The sequence below is a fragment of the Nyctereutes procyonoides genome, unplaced genomic scaffold, assembly GCF_905146905.1.
Source record: "Nyctereutes procyonoides isolate TBG_1078 unplaced genomic scaffold, NYPRO_anot_genome, whole genome shotgun sequence".
NCBI lineage: Eukaryota > Metazoa > Chordata > Mammalia > Carnivora > Canidae > Nyctereutes > Nyctereutes procyonoides.
The window spans coordinates 84,090,139-84,110,283 of NW_026575146.1; the positions used below are offsets into that span (position 1 = coordinate 84,090,139).

Below are 20,145 nucleotides of genomic sequence, written 5' to 3' on the forward strand. Positions count from 1 at the left end.
AATACTACTTATAATATAAATAGAATTGGGCAGAAAGGGATCAGTGAGGCATTTTTTCAACAAATTTCTAGGCTGGTTGGCACACATGGAGTCAGCGTGGGGACCCCGGGCAGAGCAGAGGCTGCAGCCACCTGGACCGTGCCTGAGGGTGCCGCTCAAATGCTTCAGACTCTGAGCAGCAGGGATGACAGAGGGCAAAAGTGAGAGGGAGGCTCCAAAACAGAAAAACTAATTTTAGGTCTGTCCGCACGATAAGCAGTGGATAATCCTCTCACTGCCGCGGTTAGAATGACCTATAATTAGGCAACAAATTGCTAGGAAAAACAAACAAACAAGAGGACGATTCTCCTCTGCAGGATTTGTGCATATTGGCACCTCTGGATAAAGCCTTCTGGAATTCAGAGATCTCAAAAATAAGGAGCTGTCACTACCTTAAAGCAACCCTGCCAGATGACAATTCTGGCCACAAAAAGAGCTCCTGGCAACAATACTGCTTCTTTCGAATGAAACACAACCAAGAATCTTCAGATATGTGAATGAGAGTATGTTACAGGAAGGAAACCAAGATTGACAATCAGGATAAGGAAAGAAAATATGAGGAAAAAAAAAACAATCTAGACACAGAGGATGCATTTGAAACTCATTATCTAAGAGGGAGATTTAGTGAAAAAGAACAGTGTGCGTGGTATGAAAGAAATTACCCAAGGAGTCGTAAGAGAAAGAGTTAAACACACAAATCTTTAAATCAAAAGAGTCTACGCTGTTCAGGGTAACAGTGGGATAAAACAAGACCCATCCCCAGAGAAGTCATTATAAAATTTAACACAAAGGACAATGCGAAGTTTCCAGAGAGGAGAAAACCGGTCATCTATAATGAAAAAGAATCAGATGGCATCGGATTTAGCATTACTGAGTATTAGATCAAGGGTCAGCAATTGAGCCAAGAGTGGGCTTTGTATTTTTAAAGGGTTGTTAAATTAAAAAAAGATGATGTAACAGAGACTGTACTGTCTGGCCCTTTATGAACACCTTCTTAGAAAGCTCCCAAAGGAAGAATTCTAGCAAACAAGGGATGGAAAACATGGCATCCATGAACCTCTGAGTCTCATCCAGGAGAGCAGTGAAGAGAGAAATCCCAGAATCGTCCCTTTGCTGAAGATCTTGAAAACACTGTTTGGATTTTAGCAGGATGGAACAGCCTCTAGGAAGAAAGATGACTTCGCAGACCAAATCGAAATGATACGGGTGAGGGTTTAGAAAAACCTTATTATATGACAAAAGCAACAAATAACAAGCAAAGAACATTCAGCAACTCCAGGAAAAACAAAAAGCTGTAGAGAATTTAATGGTCCAAGGAAAAAACTGTCTAAATTCTATTAGAAAATTGTTAAGCTCAAGAAGAATGAAATAGATTCCAAGTAACGGAGAATATGAGAGGCAGTCAGAGAGAAAATGAGACGAGAGAGAATGAACATTTGCAAAACCAACCAGAAATTTTAGGGATAAACCCTGTAAACATAACCCAAACCCAGATAATAACACATATAAAACTCAGAGTAGTGGTTTCCTTTTATGTGAAGCACAAGTGGAACAGGGGGGCTGTAATACACAGATGCAGGTTTTTGGTTAATGCTTGTTTTTGGGTTCAATAACAGACTCACAGTTCCTCATTCTATTACAGTTTTTTTTGTGTATGTTAAATGCGAAAAGGGAAAAAGATAAAGGAAAAACAACTTAAAAACTGGAGAAGAATGAAGCAAACTAAAATGCGACGATTTTTAAAATATATTTATTTACTTGAGAGAGAGCGAGAGCTAGAGAGAGCACAGAGGGAGAGAGGGAAGCAGACTCCCTGCTGAGCAGAGTCCCACACAGGACTCGACCCCAGGATCCTGAGATCATGACCTGAGCTGAAGGCAGACGCATAATTGTCTGAACCACCCAGGCACCCCCAAAATGTGGATGATTTTAAGAAACTGTTGGAATTTAAGAAAAGACAACCCATTTAATCTTGATAATAGTAATTTTTTTTTTTTTGGAAAGGTACAGTATTTTTGAAACTAGAATTGGGAAGGCATACCGCTTGGCTCTGGGCTGAAGAATTCTTATAAAATCCTAGCAGGAAAATGTTTATTCATTTTTAGCTTTTTTTTTTAAGATTTTACTTATTTATTCATGAGAGAGAGGCAAAAACATAGGCAGAGGGAGAAGCAGGCTCCATGCAGGGAGCCCGACGTGGGACTCGATCCTGGAACTCCAGGATCACACCCTGGGCTGAAGGCAGACATTAAACCGCTGAACCACCCGGGGAGCCCATCATTTTTAGCTTTTAAAGTCAATCGAAAAAAATTAAAGTCAATCAACATTTGAAAATAAGGCAATATTTAGTGCCAGGAAGAATAAAATATTTGTAAGAAAGGAAACACGGATGAGGTTTATACACTCGGCTCCTTCATAAATGATATTTACTTATAGTATTACTAAGTATTCATGCTAATCAAGTATTATGATAAACATGTTGAAGGTACGGAGGAAGGACGTGTGAATCTGTGTGTGGAGGGTGGAGACTAAATCTTCATATCAGGAGGTCCATCGTTGATAAACAGGTGGAAAAAAAAACAAAGTAAAAAATATCTTATGCAGGCTCTTCCTTTTTTTTATTTTTTAAAGATTTATTTATTTATGATAGACATAGAGAGAGAGAGGCAGAGATACAGGAGGAGGGAGAAGCAGGCCCATGTATGCAGCCTCTTCCTACTGATGTATTAATAAAAGGGGGGCCTGGGGTAGTATGTATACACACACAAATTTGAAGATGGATTTTCATTTTTAAAATTTTAAAAAATATTTTATTTATTTATTCATGAGACAGAGACAGAAAGAGGCAGAGACACAGGCAGAGGGAGAAGCAGGCTCCATGCAGGGAGCCCAATGTGGGACTCGATCCTGGGTCTCCAGGATCACACCCTGGGCCGAAGGCAACGCTAAACCACTGAGCCACCAGGGCTGCCCCTAATTTTTAAATTTTGAAAATTTAAAAAAGATTTTATTCATGAGAGACAGGCAGAGACACAGGCAGAGGGAGAAGCAGGCTCCAAGCAGGGAGCCTGATGTGGGACTCGATCCCAGGAGCCCAGGATCACCCCCTGAACCAAAGGCAGACTCTCAACCCCTGAGCCACCCTGGTGAGAGAGACACTATTTAGAAGAATACAGAGAAACCGTATCTGCCTTTAAGGAAAAAAAGTAGACTCACTATATACTATTTTGTTTCATTTGTAGTAACTATATATGGGTATTAATTTCTAAAAAGCTTTTTTCCTAATAAAAAAGAGCTTCTGTACATAAGAAAAAGTCTTTTAGCGGGAGAGAGAAATAATCAGAGAATATTTATGAACAGTTCACAGAAAAGGAAGTACTAGAAACTTGGGACACCTGGGGGGCTCAGCGCATGATCCTGGGGTCCTGGGATCGAGTCCCACATCGGGCTCCCTGCATGGAGCCTGCTTCTCCCTCTGCCTGTGTCTCTGCCTCTCTCTATGAATAAATAAAATCTTTTTTTTTTAAAGGTAACTCACTTATGAGAAAACATCCAACCATGCCAAGTAAAATGTATCAGATACTGAGAACATTTTTTCATTTATCAGACTGGCAAAGATTTTCAAAAGTGAGGTTAACACTTGTCCTGGCGACCGTATGGGTAGTAGGCACCCTAGAAAACTGGCTGAAGTGTAAATTGCTATAATCTCATATGGACGGGGACACAAGAAACTTTATTGGAATTATAAAACTATGTCTCCTGTTACCCAGAATTTCTATTTATTGGATTTATCTTACAGATAAATTCACCTATTTTTGTGAAATCATTCACGAAGGTCCTTCTTTGCAGCACTGTCTATACTAGCAAAATTTGGAAACACCCTAGCTCCACCTGGAGAGAGGGTGAACTTTAAAGTGGGAGGGACAAGAAGAAGAGGAAAACTTTTGCCTGCAAATCCTAATTTTTTTTTTTTACTTTAAATTATTCTTTTTTAAAAAATTTAAATTCAATTTGCCAACATAAAGTTTCACACTTTCCAACTGTGCATGAAAGCCTTGGTCAGAGAAACAATCTGCTGAGGACACAGTCCTGGCCCTCACACCACAAGGTCTCCGCCGCAAAGGCCTCAGCGGTAGGTTCGGTGTTGGGAAGTCTAGGCCACACGTTCCAGCTGCCGGGAAGTGGGGAGAACATTCTGGATTGTGGCCCTGGCTTCTTAACTTCCCGCTTCTTGCCTTACTACTTTATTCTCAACACAGTAGCCGGAGGTTCTCTTGAACTTCTAAGTCAGGTTGTTGCTCTTCTGTTCAAAACCCTACACTTGTTTCTGCCTCAGAATAAATGATCGTTACCCTGGACTCTGCTGCTTCCTCTCTGCCTCGCCTCTACTTACCCCTACTACTCTCCTTTTTCACTCCACTCTGGCCATACCAGGTTCGCTCCTGTTTCGGGGTCTTTGCAGCTACAATTTCTTCTGCTTGAATATCCAATATCCACTTCGCCTTCTTGAGGCATTTCTCAAACGTCTGCTTTCCCATTTTTTAAAAGTTTTTCTATTTATCATCTCTACACCCAGCGTGGGGCTCGAACTCACAACCCCAAGATCAAGAGTCACATGCTCTACTGACTGAGCCAGCCAGGTGTCCCCCCTGTAACCTACTTTAAATTGGAAGCAGAAATCCCTCCCGTCAGCCCATATATCCTTTCTTGTCACCCTTTTGCATCATAGCACTTAATGATCTTAACATATTTTACTCATTTATTTTGTCTCTTCCCAGTAGAAAACAAACCACAACAAGGGTCAGGTTTGTTTTGCTCAGGGCAGCTGCTTACCCTGCAATTACAACTGTATCTCTTCTGCAGTTCAGGGCTCAGTAAGTAGTTGTTGAATAAACTCTTTCCCTTTTTCCAAAGATAATTAGCAAAACTAAAAACATACGACTACGGGTAGGAAGGGGTAAGACTGTGAGCGTAACTACCGCCTTTCATTAAAATTCTTTCTGATTTAAGTAAAAACACATATGTACACACACAAATGTCTCCAATGAAAAGTTATATATGTATTTTTTGTTTGTTATTATGAAAAAGAAGTATTAGATACACTTAGGACGCAGAGTTGATGAAACCCGGTAACAGGGGTGATACTGGTACAGAATTGAAGGAAAACCGTGTCAAAGATGACTGCCAGATTTCTGGTATATTCAGCTTAGCTGGTTCTGCCACATACTGGGATCAAGAATTCTGAGAGTAAAGGGGAGATCACTTCAGTTTGGGGACATTGAATGTGACAGGACACTATTTATTTATTTGAGAGAGAGAGAGGGAAATGGGCAGGGGACAGGGCAGAGGGAGAGGGAGAAGCAGACTCCCCGCTGAGCAGAGAGCACGACACGGGGCTCGATCACAGGACCCTGGGATCATGACCTGAGCTGAAGGCAGACACTCAACCAACTGAACCATCCAGGCGCCCCAAGAGGCTACTGTTAAGACCTCGAAGTATAGGTAACAAGAAGTCAGATCTAGACTCAGAAAAGAGATCTGGGCTAGGCATGTGAATCTAAAATAACTTCACATAGGTGTTTTTTTTTTTTTTTAAAACTTCACATAGTTAAGGCCTTAGAAGTGGAGGCCAGAGAGTATGCAGCTTGAAAAATGAGAAAAAAGCCAAAGTGAAACTCTAAGGAGCACTATTATTTCAAAATGGGGTGGTGGTGGATCAGACAAGAAGGCTAAGGAGTAGCAGCTGGAGAAGGTTGGAGGACAAGATGAATATGGCAGCCACGAAGCTAAAAATATTTTAAGAAGGGGGCACCTGGGTGGCTCAGTTGTTGAAGCGTCTGCCTTCGGCTCAGGTCATGATCCCAGGTTCCTGGGATCGAGCCCTGTGTCGGGCTCCCTGCTCAGTGAGAAGCCTCCCTCTCCCGCTGCAGCTCCCTCTGCTTGTGCATGCTCCGTCAAATAAACAAAATCTTAAAAAAAAAAAAAAATTAAGAAGAGGTCAATTGCATGGAACACTTCTGTAAAGCAAGTGTGACAGGAAAACTGGAGATCAATGGCGACCTTACCAAAGATTGTTTTAGTGGAGTAGATCAAGTGGGTTAAGTGAAAGGGGGGACTGGTATCTTGTCAGAGGTAGGCAGGGGCTGGAAGGAGGTAGGATTCAAGCATCATTTTTTTCTCTTTCAAGATTTTGTTTATTTAAGACAGAGAAGAGAGGGGCAGAGAGAGACAAGCAGACTCCCCACTGAGCAGAGAGCCCCTTGCGGGACTCAATCCCAGGACCTGGGAATCATGACCTGAGCCGAAGGCAGGCACTTAACCAGCTGAGCCACCCAGGCGCCCCTCAGGCGTCATTTTCTTTAAAAAGATATTTGTAACATGTTATATACTTGCAATTATATGTTAGTATATTTGAATATTATTAACACAATAAGATCTAGTATGCCAGCAGAGGTAAATGCAAGTAAAAGGACCCCTGATCAAGAAAGATGTTGAAGATAAAGGCAGAGAGAGATGTCAATATTTTAAGTTTGTGAATGGTGGGAGGTAGGGAGCCAGAGCACAGGTTTTTTGTTTGTTTTTAAAGATTTTATTTATTTATTCATGAGAGACACAGAGAGGGAGAGAGGCAGAGACTCAGGCAGAGGGAGAAGCAGGCTCCATGCAGGGAGCCCGACGCGGGACTCGATCCCGGGACTCCAGGATCATGCTCTGGGCTGAAGGCGGCACTAAACCGCTGAGCCACCCAGGGATCCCGACAAGCAGTTTGATAGGTGTTCTTTTTTTCTTTCTTTATAGGGCAACCAGGAAAAGGCTGGATGCAGATGAGATTGGTTTCAGAGTGTGGTAAGCAATGGGAGTAGTTTCCATGCAATGTCCCCTAGTTCTCTTTGAAACAGACGGCAAGGCCTTTTGTTGCTTCGAAAGAGGTGATTAAAGAAGAGAACTCAGGGACACCTGGGTGGCTCAGCACTTGATCTCTGCCTTCAGCTCAGGGCGTGATCCTGGGGTCCTGGGATCGAGTCCTGCATCGGGCTCCTCGCAGGGAGCCTGCTTCTCCCTCTGTGTCTCTGCCTCTCATGAATAAATAAATAAAATCCTTAAAAAAGTAAAGAGTACTCAGTTTTGCTGGCAATGTTGAGGGCCCAGCAGACAGAGAGCAGTAATGTTTTACGGTTGTACTTATTTACTCAATTGTGACTCAACCCTCTGGGTGAATCCTGACAGTGTGAAAGGATGGATGCTTTCAGAGTTGAAGCTCCTCTAGGCAGGAGCAGAAGAAGCTCAAAAGGTGTATGGATCATGGAGCCTCGGGTGGTGGGGAAAGCAGAAGAAAGGAGGGAGCTCAATAAATCCAAAGTAGAAAGATCTCTGACCTGGAGATTTGTACCAGGGTAAGAACAGTTACTGAGCAATGGAGTGGTTAGATCACTGTATTATTTTTTTATTAAACATTTTTACTTTTATTATCATTTTAAAGAGATTTTATCTGAGAGAAAGAGAATGTGAATAAGTGGGGGAAGAGCAGAAGGACAAGCAGACTGTGCTGAAGTCTGACATGAGGCCCGACCCCGAGACCCTGAGATCATGACCTGAGTTGAAACCAAGTTGGACACTTAATCGACTGAGCCCCCTATGTGCCCCTTTTTAATTTTTTAAAAGATCTTAAGTTTCTCACCCAATGTGGGGCTTGAACTCACACCCAGAGATGGTCATGTGCACCAGGAACCGAGCCAGCCAGGCACCCCCAGAGTGATTTCTTGAGTAGGCCAATCAGAAGATCAATGTGGAGTGTCAAAATCCATGATTTAGAAGTGATGCAACTGATGTTGATGTACAAGGTCCAGGTGTGTCCACAGCTTTTGGGAGGAGTAACAGGAAAAGGTCACAGGACAAGGGACAGGAGCCAGGGTGTGGGATGGGCCCAGAAGTTAACATCCCAGGCCAGACGGCTACCCTTTAGGATTCCGGCTTACAAGTTTGGGCCTTGGCTGCTATCTGGAAACTTGGATTTCAGAAGGGTTTCTATCATTCCTAGAACGGGGAAGAGTGGCTCCCTGTGCCTCAACCGCTGTACAATCAGTATGGCTTAGTTGTGCTTTACTTTTGGAACTCTGGCATTTGGGGATGTGCCAAGCAGACGGTGCCTACGTGGCCAGCCCACAATCAAAATCCTGGGCACTAAGTCTCTCATGAGCTTCCCCGGTAGACAACATTCCACCTGTGTTGTGACACCCTGTTGCTGGGGGATTGAAGTACACCGTGTGATTCCACTTCCAAGTGCCCCTGTGAAAGTTTGAGGCTGGTTTTCTCCAGACTCTGCCCCTGTGTCTTTTCCCTTCGCTAACTTTGCTTGGTATCCTTTTGTTTTAAGAAATTATAGCTTTGATTAGGGTTACCTTGGGGTCTCTCAATGCAGATGGGTAAACCACACAGAAGCTGGACCCTCGGAAGGACGGGAGCGTAGAGGAAGAGGAAGGCAGGTAACAGAATTTCCAAGAGAATGGGTCGTAATCGGATGAGTAGATGATCACGAGGAGGAAGGGAGAGGATCACATGTGCCTCAACAAAGCAAGCAGGGGTTCACCAGCAGGGGAAGGAACAAGGACACTGAGCCCACCTCCTGAACACAGGTTGGCAGGGCAAGAAATACTCTAGTGCCCCTACCAGGAGGGTGGTGAGGGAGCAGTGTCCTTAGAGGGACAAAGCCCATGCACAGGGGGAGCCCTGCCTCTGATCTATACATCTCTCTGGGTCCACACCTACATCAGGGTTTTCTTTCTCTTCTTTCTTTCTTTCTTTCTTTTCTTTCTTTCTTTCTTTCTTTCTTTCTTTCTTTCTTTCTTCTTTCTTTCTTTCTTTCTTTCTTTCTTTCTTTTAAAGATTTTACTTATTCATGAAAGACACAGAGAGAGACAGAGACATAGGCAGAGGGAGAAGCAGGCTCCACGCAGGGAGCCCAATGTGGGATTCGATCCCGGGACTCTAGGATCATGCCCTGGGCTGAAGGCGGCACTAAACCGCTAAGCTACCGGGGCTGCCTAACATCAGGGTTTTCTAGTACTTTGTGGTCAGTAACAAATTACTTGACGCGGTGTGGAGCGCAGAGCTGAGCACGGCCATCCACACCATACCCTAAATCCTCAAGAGGTGTGAATCAGTGCTCCGCTCACCTACTCCAGCTCTGGCTTTTCTTGCAAAGGAAAGAACAGCGCTAGCAGTATTCTGACAGCCAAAAGGTAGAAATTACCTAAATGCAGCATCAATGTAGAATGGCTAAACTGTCCTCTATTAACACAATGGAATATTGTGTTGCAATAACAGTTCACAGCCAAGTGCAACACTATGGATTAATCCCACCATGCTGAACAAAGCTAAGCACAAAAGGAGCATATACTATATAAATCAATTTATATAAAAAAAACAAAAGAAAGCAAAAGCCATCTGTGCTCTTAGAAGCCAGTATAGTAGTTACCCCTTAAGGGGCAAGGGGCTACTGGAAGGGAGTTGTGTGTGGGGGGGTTTCTGGGGTACTGTTAATGCTCTCAATCCCAAACTGGGTGCTGTTTACAATTACGTACTTTTCTGTATTATACTTCAAAACTAAAATAGTGCTACTCAATGTTTGTTAGTGGTAAGAACAAGTTTCACCACAGTACATATACTGTGAATCCATTTTTGCTGAAAAACACATGGTTGTACAGAACAACGCCAAGGAGAACATGTCTGAGCAGTGCTGACCACGGTTAGCTCTGGGTAGTGGGAATGTAAAATCCTTTTCTTCTTCTTTTCCTTTATCTATTTTTATTTTTTTAAAAAGATTTTATTTATTTATGATAGACATAGAGAGAGAGGCAGAGACACAGGCAGAGGGAGAGGCAGGCTCCATGCCGGGAACCCAATGTGGGACTCGATCCCGGCGCTCCAAGATTGCACCCTGGGCTGAAGGCAGGTGCTAAACCGCTGAGCCACCCAGGGATCCCCTCTTTTATCTATTTTTAAAAACCATTTCCATACTGCCCATTTTCTTTCTTTCCTTAAGTAAGCTCGATCCCAACATGGCACTTGAACTCATGACCCTGAGATCAAGAGCCACATGCTCTACCGACTGAGCCAGCCAGGCCCCACATACTCTCCACGTTCTTTTAAAATGTGTTATTTTGGGCAGCCCCGGTGGCTGAGCGGTTTAGCGCCGCTTTCGGCCCAGAGCATGATCCTAGAGACCCAGGACCCACGGCGGGCTCCCTGCATGGAGCCTGTGTCTCTGCCTCCTCTGTGTCTCTCATGAATAAATAAATAAAATCTTTTAAAAAATGTGTTATTTTTACAAAAACAAAACAAAGCAATACCTAATTTCATTTTATAAACTGCAACCTGCAAGGCTCCACATGCCCACTTTATGACAAAGCTATTACATTAAGGAATGGAGCAAGCGATAACCAACACCCAACCAACCCATAAAGAAAAAAATTTACAAAACCATTTCAGCACAAGCAAAATCCTGAATTGCAATGTTGGGATCTGCGTTCTCATCAACAGTCCTGTGTGAGGCTAGCACTGGAGGATTACCAGGATTAGGTGAGCACCAGGATTAGAGAGGCACACTCCAGACATCTAGTAAACATGCTCCTGTGCTCTGTACTGGGACGACTGTCAACCATTCACGGGAACTCAAGACAGTGTTGCCTGGGCCTGGGCTTCTCATACCGTCAAGACTGGCGTTCTGTCCTCTCTCCCAACTACCCTTGGAGTCTGGAGGCAAAGGCAGACTTACTAAATGGAGTCACTCTAAGAAAGCCTTATTATTGAACTGAAATATGCTTTGGCCTCGCAGCGCTACTTTGTTTCTTTATAAACCACAACCTGGACATTGGTGCATTTTAAAACATTCCCTTAAAATCAACAATCCAATTCATTACGAACTGAAATCAGATTCAGGTCTATTTTGATACGTTTATGAGCTAAACCTGAAAACATTTTTATCAGTCAGCCAAGTTCGTTAAATATGAACCAAGCTGGAATTTAAACGACACCCACACCACTGGCTCGCAGCTCTGTACCATCACTGAGAAGAGAAACCACACTGGATTCATAGTCTCACCACGTGCTCTTGGAGCCAGATTTATAAATGTCTCAAAACCACAAGCTTGCTTTTACTAACACTGCCTCCGAAAAACAGAAGAACCTTTGCATCCCTCCTCCTCAGAAGTTTGGGATCATCCCAAGACCACTGCCTGGAACCTGCACCTCTAGCTTCCCAGTGCACACACTAGCTGGCTGCCTGGTTGCCACTGGCCTGAAGCCCCAGGTGCTCAAAGCTCCAGTCCCTTGCTTCCCTCACTTGACCAACTCCTAGTCAGGGAATACCTCTTCCGAGAAGTCCTTGGGTCTCCTTCTTGGGAGAAGCTAGGGCAGCCTGCTCTGAGCCAACTAGTTTTGCATCCTTAGAAGTCAGAGCGCAACGGTGCTACTTTACTTCCTTAAGTTGGCTTCTGACTGTACTAATACTTACCTTTTAAAAACACAGTCAAAAAATAGCAAAGTGACATGTGACACGTGAGCTCCTAACAGAGCTCACGTACCTCGATTACTTTATCCTGTGACCTCTCTCCTCACAGTCAGTTTAAACCAGCTCTGAACCAACAGGGCAGAGGCAACCCATCACACGGAATCTGGGTGTGATTAGACCTGAGTGATTAACACACAGCCGTGCAGAAGGCGCAGCTTCTCTTCCAGACAGATAACCCACAGAGACAGGGACAGCGGCCATGTAAAACTGAGACACAGAAACAACACCACACACCCTTTTCCTGTATGGAATAAAAAAATAAAAAAACGAAGTCTCAGGGCTCAAATCAGCCAAACCCATAGGAAATCTGAGTCTCCGTCTCCGTTTTCCCCCTGGATGCTGTCCTGTAGAAATGCCTCTCCTTCCTTAGTCCTTTCCCGCTCTTCCTGCCCGTCACGATGTGCTTGTACTGGATTTGGAAAGATGGGGAAATGGTAAAGTGGTCCTACTGTGAAAACTTTACGAAGGCCCTTTAAGGAGGAGGCTACACGAGGTGGGTTGGCTGTGCTGATTTAAAGCTGTTTTTCTAAACCTGCTGATCAGAAGAACTACCTGTGGGACGCAGACTGGTTCCCAGACTCCTCTATGGAACTTCAGGTTCAGACTCTTGAGGTGTGGGATGTGGGAATTTGTACTTTAAAATGCTCCTCAGCAGATGTGGAGAAGAAATTTGTGAACCATTTTTTTTTTAAGATTTTATTTATTTATTCATGAGAATACACAGAGAGGAGAGAGGGAAGCAGAGACACAGGCAGAAGGAGAAGCAGGCTCCATGCAGGGAGCCTGATGTGGGACTCGATCCCGGGACTCCAGGATCACACCCTGGGCTGCAGGCAGCGCTAAACCGCTGAGCCACCAGGGCTGCCCCTGTGAACCATTTCTTGAGAGAGACTGGGATGAACTGGGAATTCCTATGATAATGGCTTTCCAAAACATTGTGTCACTGGATGTAAGGTCCCTTTATACCTTGTCCTTTCATATTCCATGTGAAGACAATTTCTTCAGTAAATGTTTTTAAAGATTTTGGGGGAGGGAAAGAATTAATTCCCCACTCATGATCTTTTCATGTAGAGAGACCTCAGCCAGTATTTGCTCAGATTGGAAGGGCCACCGTGGCACTTTGGGCTGGATAGCTATGTGGCACCACCCAGCATTTTTTTTTTTTTATAGTGTAGAATTTTTGCCATCCCTGGCCCTTACTCTTATTATTATTATTTTTTTGGCCCTTACTTTTTTTTTTTTTTTAAAGATTTTATTTATTCATGAGAGACACACACACTCAGAGGCAGAGACACAGGCAAAGGGAGAAGCAGGCTCCGTGCAAGGAGCCTGACATGGGACTTGAGCCCGGGCCTCCAGGATCATGCCCTGGGCGGAAGGCAGGCGCTAAACAGCTGAGCCACCCAGGGATCCCCCTTGGCTCTTACTCTTAAATGCCAGTGGTGGTCCCTAGTCACTGTGACAACCAAAACACAGCCCTCACACTCCTAAATGCTCTCGGGATATCAGTCCAATCCCTGATTAAGAACCGCTGAGCTGGATTAACACTCTTGACCTCTCTCACTAACCTCTACAGTAAGTCTTGCTTTTCAGGGGGAGAAGTGGTCTGACCAAAAAATGAGGTTAGGAGTCAGCCCTTCCCTCTCTGCTGTTTCACACCTGCTTGCCCACCGAGAGAGCATTTTAGCCCTAGCTGGCTCACCTCAAGATGGAGACTGCAACTCAAGAACACTCTGCACCCTAGTGGGGACAGGGGGCTTCCAGCTTTACCTTAACACCTACAATAATAAATAAATTTTAGGCAAAATGTTAGAAATTAATTTAGTTATTTTAGGGAATATAAACATAACCATAATTTCATTCTTATACTTAAAAGAGGTCTTTCATTATGTTTCTTTCTATTGTAAGATGATATTACTATTTAAAGAGAAAGAACTTTGACGAACATGTTTTATTTAACAGTTTTATTCTGTCTTAGAATAAAAACCTTGCTTTAATATTGTAAGGTGCACTGCAGGTATGCCATGCTGCCAGTTATTATTGGGACACCAAATGCCTTAGTTAGTGACCCAGAGGGTTTGGAAAACACGTGAATTCATACTTTCAGAGCATGTAGTACTGGTATTTACAGCTTTTCTTGAAACTGGCCCAGGACGTCTCAGTCTACATAAGTATTATCAGAGCACTTGCTTTGATGTTCAGAATGCTTCGGAAATGTGTTCAAGATCATGATTTGTGGGTCCTCCAAAAGGTTTTGTTGTTAACATGCAAGCAAACAGTATTAAGCAACATTATCTAAACTATGGCTGCCAAGTATTGGACCTTAAACGAAACCAAATTACAAAACATCTCCTTGTAGAGCTATACAAAAGATATAAAATTAAAATTAAAAATATCAACCATCTTTAAATATTCCAATTCTCCTACAGTGCAGTTTCCCACATCTTTATCACTACTGAATACTTTAAGGAGAAAGTTAACAAAAATCAAAATAGATAAAAATATTTAAATCTTTGGATCCCTTTATTCCATGGCCTTCATAAAAACACAAAAGTGGCCAGATTTTTTTCCCCCACTATAGCTTAAAATATCAAAAAGATTTACTAGTGATTTATAATTAGCAATGAACTCTATTATCGAGTCATTTGTGGGCCACAGGCCCAAGGACCAGTGTTAGGATATCTTATAGGCTGCCAAAATAATTTCTAGCACTCTGAATCCTCTTGAAATATAATGGAATGAATCAGGGTTATCAGGACGAAATTCTAGGCATATCAGGAAGAACAGGTTAATCGATGCCCAGTTTTATTGTCTTAAAAAAGGGGAGAGGGTACTTATTTGAAAATACAGCTAAGTACATTCTTATCTATGATTATTTACATTCATATACTGAAAATATTTATTATTTGGACAAATCCTGTGATATGCCATTTGTTATAAAATGAAGTTCTTACAGTGAGTAGGAGGAATTTATCCTTTTCAGATAATGGAAGAATGTATCAAATCTTCATTTATGTTCCAAACGTTAAAAAAAAAAAAATCAAAATCAAAAATCTCAAGCCTGGAAAGCTATGAAAAAAGACCCACCACCCATAGCTCTCCTCCTCAGCACATCAACTTCTGCAAGGACACAGTATGTTTGCTGACTTTAAAATGTTTATTCTTTAAAAAATTAGTTGCTTTTTATACAGCTATACAAAGTTCTTAATGTTTCTTTGGCAATGGAATATAATGGAATTTTACAACTATATAAAAAAGTTACCTTTGCCTAAGAAACAGTATTTACTGTGTGTACATAGTTGACTGACAAAATTCTCTACCATCCAGCACCCTAATTAATTGACGAAATAAGCTACCTCAAAAGGGATATTACAGGATTTCCAAAAAGAAAGAAAGAAAGAAATAGACACGCACGCACGCACGCATACACACACATACACACAACCTTCTGTGGCTCAAAACACAGTATCACGGCCCTATCTGCAGGCAACTTACAATAATTGCCAAATACAATTTAGTGATAAGAAAAATCCTTTCAGTGATGAAAAAATACTTATAAGTCCCATTGAAGTACTGCTGTAGTTTAACTATACATAAGAAATTACTTAACCTTCTGCTATTCCAAATATATTTAATGCTCATTTTTAAAGATGAGCCTTCCCCCCAAAAGTAACTGCATTGAATCTTTGAAGTTAAGCAGAAAAACAAACAAACAAACAAAAACCCAGTGCTGGTGACAAATATACAGCAAATTCACTTCTTCATTCTTCTCAAAGACTGAAACCAATTCTCAGGACCATGAAGAGCTAGAAATTCACCTATTTTCAAAGACTTGTTTGTAGACTATGCAGCAACTTTGTTGTCTTTCTAAAAAGGAAAAAAAAATTAGCTCATGTTTCAAATTACTGGTTTATTAATAAGTACTTCTAATTTACTTAAGTATTAAGTTTCCCATTACTTTCAAATATACCCTCCTTTCCCTTTCACATATAAATGCATTTCACTAATTTCCAAGAAACATTTTGACTTCCACACCCATAAGTGGCTCATTATTTGTTAACTTCATTTTCCAGTTAGTAGAGGTTACAGCAGTGGTGGTATGGTGTGGTCTGGTTCCAGCGCCATAAGATACAGGCACACCTCACTATCTTTGGTTGCATCTTAATAATTTTTAAGCACAGTAACAGAACTTAATTAAACCTTCAACTTAGTAGTCAAGCTCATCAAATACAAATGACAACATACTTTGGAAAAAGATTATTAAGATCCTGAAGTCTTTGATGTCTTTACTAAACAATAAAATACCCAGACAGTAAAATAACATTTTTCTCCAAAGTCTCATGCTGGGAGAAATCAATGATTTAGAAACTCATTTTTAAAGGATAACTTTTAAATTCAAAATAAGTTCTGAAAATTAGAGTTGACTGGGTAATTTTTAAAAAGTAGACAGGGAAAAAACAAAAATCTCAAGGAGCCTTTAGCTTTCCAATGAGACTAACTCTAATTTAAAGTCCTGTACATTACAACAGAGCCAGGGGCTATTTTCCTCAGGACTAGTTGTTATTGCATACCTGATTTTTCACCCTGTTAGAAATACATTATTTCCTATGTTAAATAAAGACTTAACTTTATCTGGGTATATGGCACCAAACCATTTGTACAATGTGATTAAATTAGAATACAAATGGCATGGTGTAAACTGGTGTAGAAAGAAATAAACTGAAGATGATCCCACCCCAAAGTCCCCCACCAAAACCAACTTTCACATGCCCCGAATTTTTTTTTTTACCTTTCAGAAAGTTGTACGATCAATCCAGACCTATTTTAGGGTCCAAAAGCTGTGGTTTTCTGAAAGGTAAAAAAAAGAAAGCAAAAAAAAAAAAAAAAAAAAAAGAGGGAGAGAAGGGAGGGGGAGAGGCAAAGAGAGGAGGAAATAAAAGGGGGAAAGGGAGAAAGGGAGGGAGAGAGAGTACCATGCTGAGTCATTTTGGTTACCTCTTTGTCTCTGGACCCTATCTGAAGAAATAGACTCAAATGGAAGGTAATTTGTCTCACTTCCCATGGTAGCTTCCTTAACAGCAGCATATAAAATAGGTGCTGACTATACTTTTATTATACCCAACTTGATCTCCCTGTCCCCCATCTCCACAAAACACCCCAGCACTAAGCTCAGCACAAGTTTCTAACATTATTCTTAAGGAAAACTGGGCAATGAGAGTTAAGTTTTTGGCTTTACTAGCTTGTACTCAGATCAAGAGAGTTAACCTCTCTGGGTCCTTGGTTTCCTACCTATCTGTTGGGGGTACAGTGAGAGAGCTTATAGTTTGGCTGGTATTTTTAAGAAGTTCTTAAAATCTACAATCCTACTGCCCGTGTTTCCATTAAACAACCAGACTTGCCTATGCTCACCTCAAAATTAATGATTCATGACAACAGAGCACAAACAAGAAAGTCAACTCATTATATGAAGGCTGCTGGAAATGCCATTGACCTCCATTTCTGAGAAGTATTAGATGTAGTTTTAGAAAGGAATTTAATCCTTGAAGGTAAATTTCCTTCATGTAATAGTGATCCCTCACTATTTCTGCTTTTAAAGGTGCCAGGTGATATGATTTAGATGCTGTAGACTGCGGAAATGGCAAGGGCTCTAGTGGCAGACATAAGGGTCATTTAACATTGGAATGCACAATCAAGGACTAGCCGTACCAATGGACCTTCTACCTTACTGAAGGCTGAATTACTGTATTCCTAATCAACATGGTGGGCACTCACGTTAAACCCATTATGGTTCCATGTCCACTGGTGAAAATGAAAGTAAAATACACGTTCACTAATGCCAAGAGGCTCATATCTAGCTGGAAACGCAGAACAAAACACATGAAATAAGGAACATTGAATGTATTCAAAATGTGTGCCAATACCTAGGAGTCAGAAAAGGAAGAAATTAGTGCCAGAAGGAAGAAAAGTTCCCAAGGACAGAGCAAACTTTGGACGAGACTGTGAAGGGTGTAGGGTGTAAAAGGGAACCCCTTGACTTTTAGATATGTCTACCTCCCCACTGAACTAAAACACCAAGAAGACTGGGACTGCATCTGTTTTGCTTACCACTACTATCCAGCACAGTGCATGCTGAATATGAAGAACTCAATAGGTTTCAATTAATAAACGCATGTACCATGCACACAGCAGTTATTCAAAGGTTTATTGATGTCTGTTCAGGTAATGAAAAATAACAGTTCAATCTGAGAGACGACATGGCAGCTGTTTTTTCAAATTATCTGCAAATTATCACGAAGAGGAGTATTTATATTCTGTGCACTCATAAGGGTAGAGTTAAACTAAGAGTGAAGATACAGGGGAAAAGTTCTTCACTCGCATTGTGAAATCCTACTAATTAGACCATCCCTGGGGTGGGATGGATGCTCTTAGGAAAGGTAAGCTGCCAGTGCCATTAGGGGATACTTCAGGACTCACGGCTTGGCCAGGAGCTCAGACCTCTCAGATGCTTGAGATTTTAGTGATCTTTAAAATATGTATTTGATAAAACTATAACTCTTTCCAAAAATGTAAAAACTGAGGGCCTGAAAGGTTTAACGATTCAACTGTTGTCATACTAGCAACAATCACTAGAATTCTCATCAGGATTCAAGTTTAATTTAAATGTACTTTTTCTCAAGCCCAGTGGACTCAATGTGGTCTTCAACAAGGAGTTGTCATAGGCTCTTCAACAGGTAGCTGACATGCCTCAAGTGAGGTAAAGAGAGGGAACGTCTGCAGACCAGTGAGTGGGTTATTATGGTAGTGGGCAGGGACATTGCACGGGAACAAATGTGGTAATGTGGAAAAGGGCTACTGCCAAACTGTTAAGCAAGTGCAGATGCTGGGGTGTTGCCACGGGAGGCAAGAAGATGGTGAAGTCATTTTGAGGAAGGTCAAGTTTAAATTGATCAAAGAACATAAAGCAGATAAAGACAGAGAAAAGCACACAAGGTCCAGGCTGAAAAACTGATTAAAAGCTATGAATCAACAAGCTCAGGGGAGGAGGAAAGAAAGGAAAGGAGAAGGGGGGAGAAGGAAGAAGGGGAAGAAGAGAGTGCAAATATGAGCATGAACGCTTCTAAGGAGCAAACTGAATGTTCTAGGCAGAAGGAATGGGTGAAAATGTCCTGATATAAGAATAAGCTTGGCATTGAACAAGACCAAGAAGGTGGTCCACATATCTGCAGCAGAGTGAATAAAGAAAAGAGGAGTCCAAATGGCAAAAAGGACAAGAGCCAGTACAAGACTTCTGACCTGGAGAAGCAGCTCATGATGTATTTAAACAGGCTCTGCTGAGGAACATGGGTTATTATTATTTTTAAAGATAAAAAAGATTTTATTTTTAAGTAATCCCTACACCCAATATAGGGCTCAAAGTCACAATCCCAAGATCATGCTCTACCAACTGAGCCAGCCAGGCGCCCTGGAACATGTATTATTTTTAAAAATAAAAACAAAACAAAACAAAACAAAAACACTCCAAATAATATTTTTACAAAACTAGGAAGAAAGATTCCAAGGTGGGTGGGTGGTTAGCAGTGTCAAATACTTCAGAGGGGTTAAGGACAAATATTTGTGAAAAGGCTACTGAATTCTATAAGCAAAAGGCCACTGGGAAGAGCAGTAGTAGGTATAGTAAATAGTGACAAGCAAATGGCATTCTGTAACTCCTAGGGCATAGTCTCTCAGCTAAAATGACAATTTTGCAAGTTACAAATTCTGCAGTGCACCAGGCCACCATGGCTGGATAGCTTAATGACCTGACGCTAATTTTCAGTAGTCTTGGCTAGATGATACAGAATCAGAGCTGTCAAAATTAACAGACCAGATACCAAAGCCACTAAAATTAATCCTTCCAGAGGGATCTCAACAATGGCCAGTTTCAAATAATGGACAGTGAATTTCTGCCAGCAGGTCTTTTTATTTCCAGCTGCCCTTTGCAATTCCTAGTAGATCTCTTTATAAGGGGATTTTGATCCTTTCTGTGATTATATAACCTTCTTCTACTGATCCTAAAAATCAATAAACTAGGAGAGTGAAAGTGACACTGACTTCATTTACAGACTCTCTTCAATAAATTATACATATAAACATACTATACAGAGTTACACAGTTTTCTAGCAGCAGTTCTCAAATGCCAATATATCACAATATTTTCAAGACCAAGGTAAATAAGAAAACCATAGAAAATGCAGCTGAATTTTCCACAAAACTAAATTAAGAGCAACGATTCAGGAACAAACTTACTAGGCTCAAGACCTCAAAGCTTCACTTACGAGCTGACTGTGGACAAGGTATTTAGTATCTCTATTCCTTCATCTGTAAAGTGGTGATAATCTGATCACTCGATAGTGATAAGATAACTCTGATATCTTAGAGTTTATGTGAAATTTAAGTGAGGTAATATGTGAAAAACATTTAGAACAATGCCTACTACATGCAAAATACTGTATCAATGTTGGCTGCTTTGGAGGCTTTCTATTCTGCAGTATGTCTTT

At 41.5% G+C, this 20,145-nt stretch overlaps 1 protein-coding gene across 2 annotated transcripts in view; it reads right to left on the reverse strand.

Moving 5' to 3' along the window:
* Positions 1-13,557: 13,557 nt before the first annotated feature.
* Positions 13,558-20,145, reverse strand: part of LSM14A (LSM14A mRNA processing body assembly factor) — a 56,624-nt gene continuing 50,036 nt past the window's right edge. The window contains exons 10-11 of one of the 2 annotated variants that reach the window (XM_055309883.1): positions 16,398-16,456; positions 13,558-15,475 (exon numbers count right to left, since the gene is read on the reverse strand). In XM_055309883.1, the coding sequence (XP_055165858.1) occupies positions 16,433-16,456 (24 nt within the window). In that variant the 3' untranslated portion in view covers positions 13,558-15,475; positions 16,398-16,432. The remainder of the gene's footprint in view (positions 15,476-16,397; positions 16,457-20,145) is intronic. The other variant, XM_055309884.1, reaches the window with a different exon arrangement.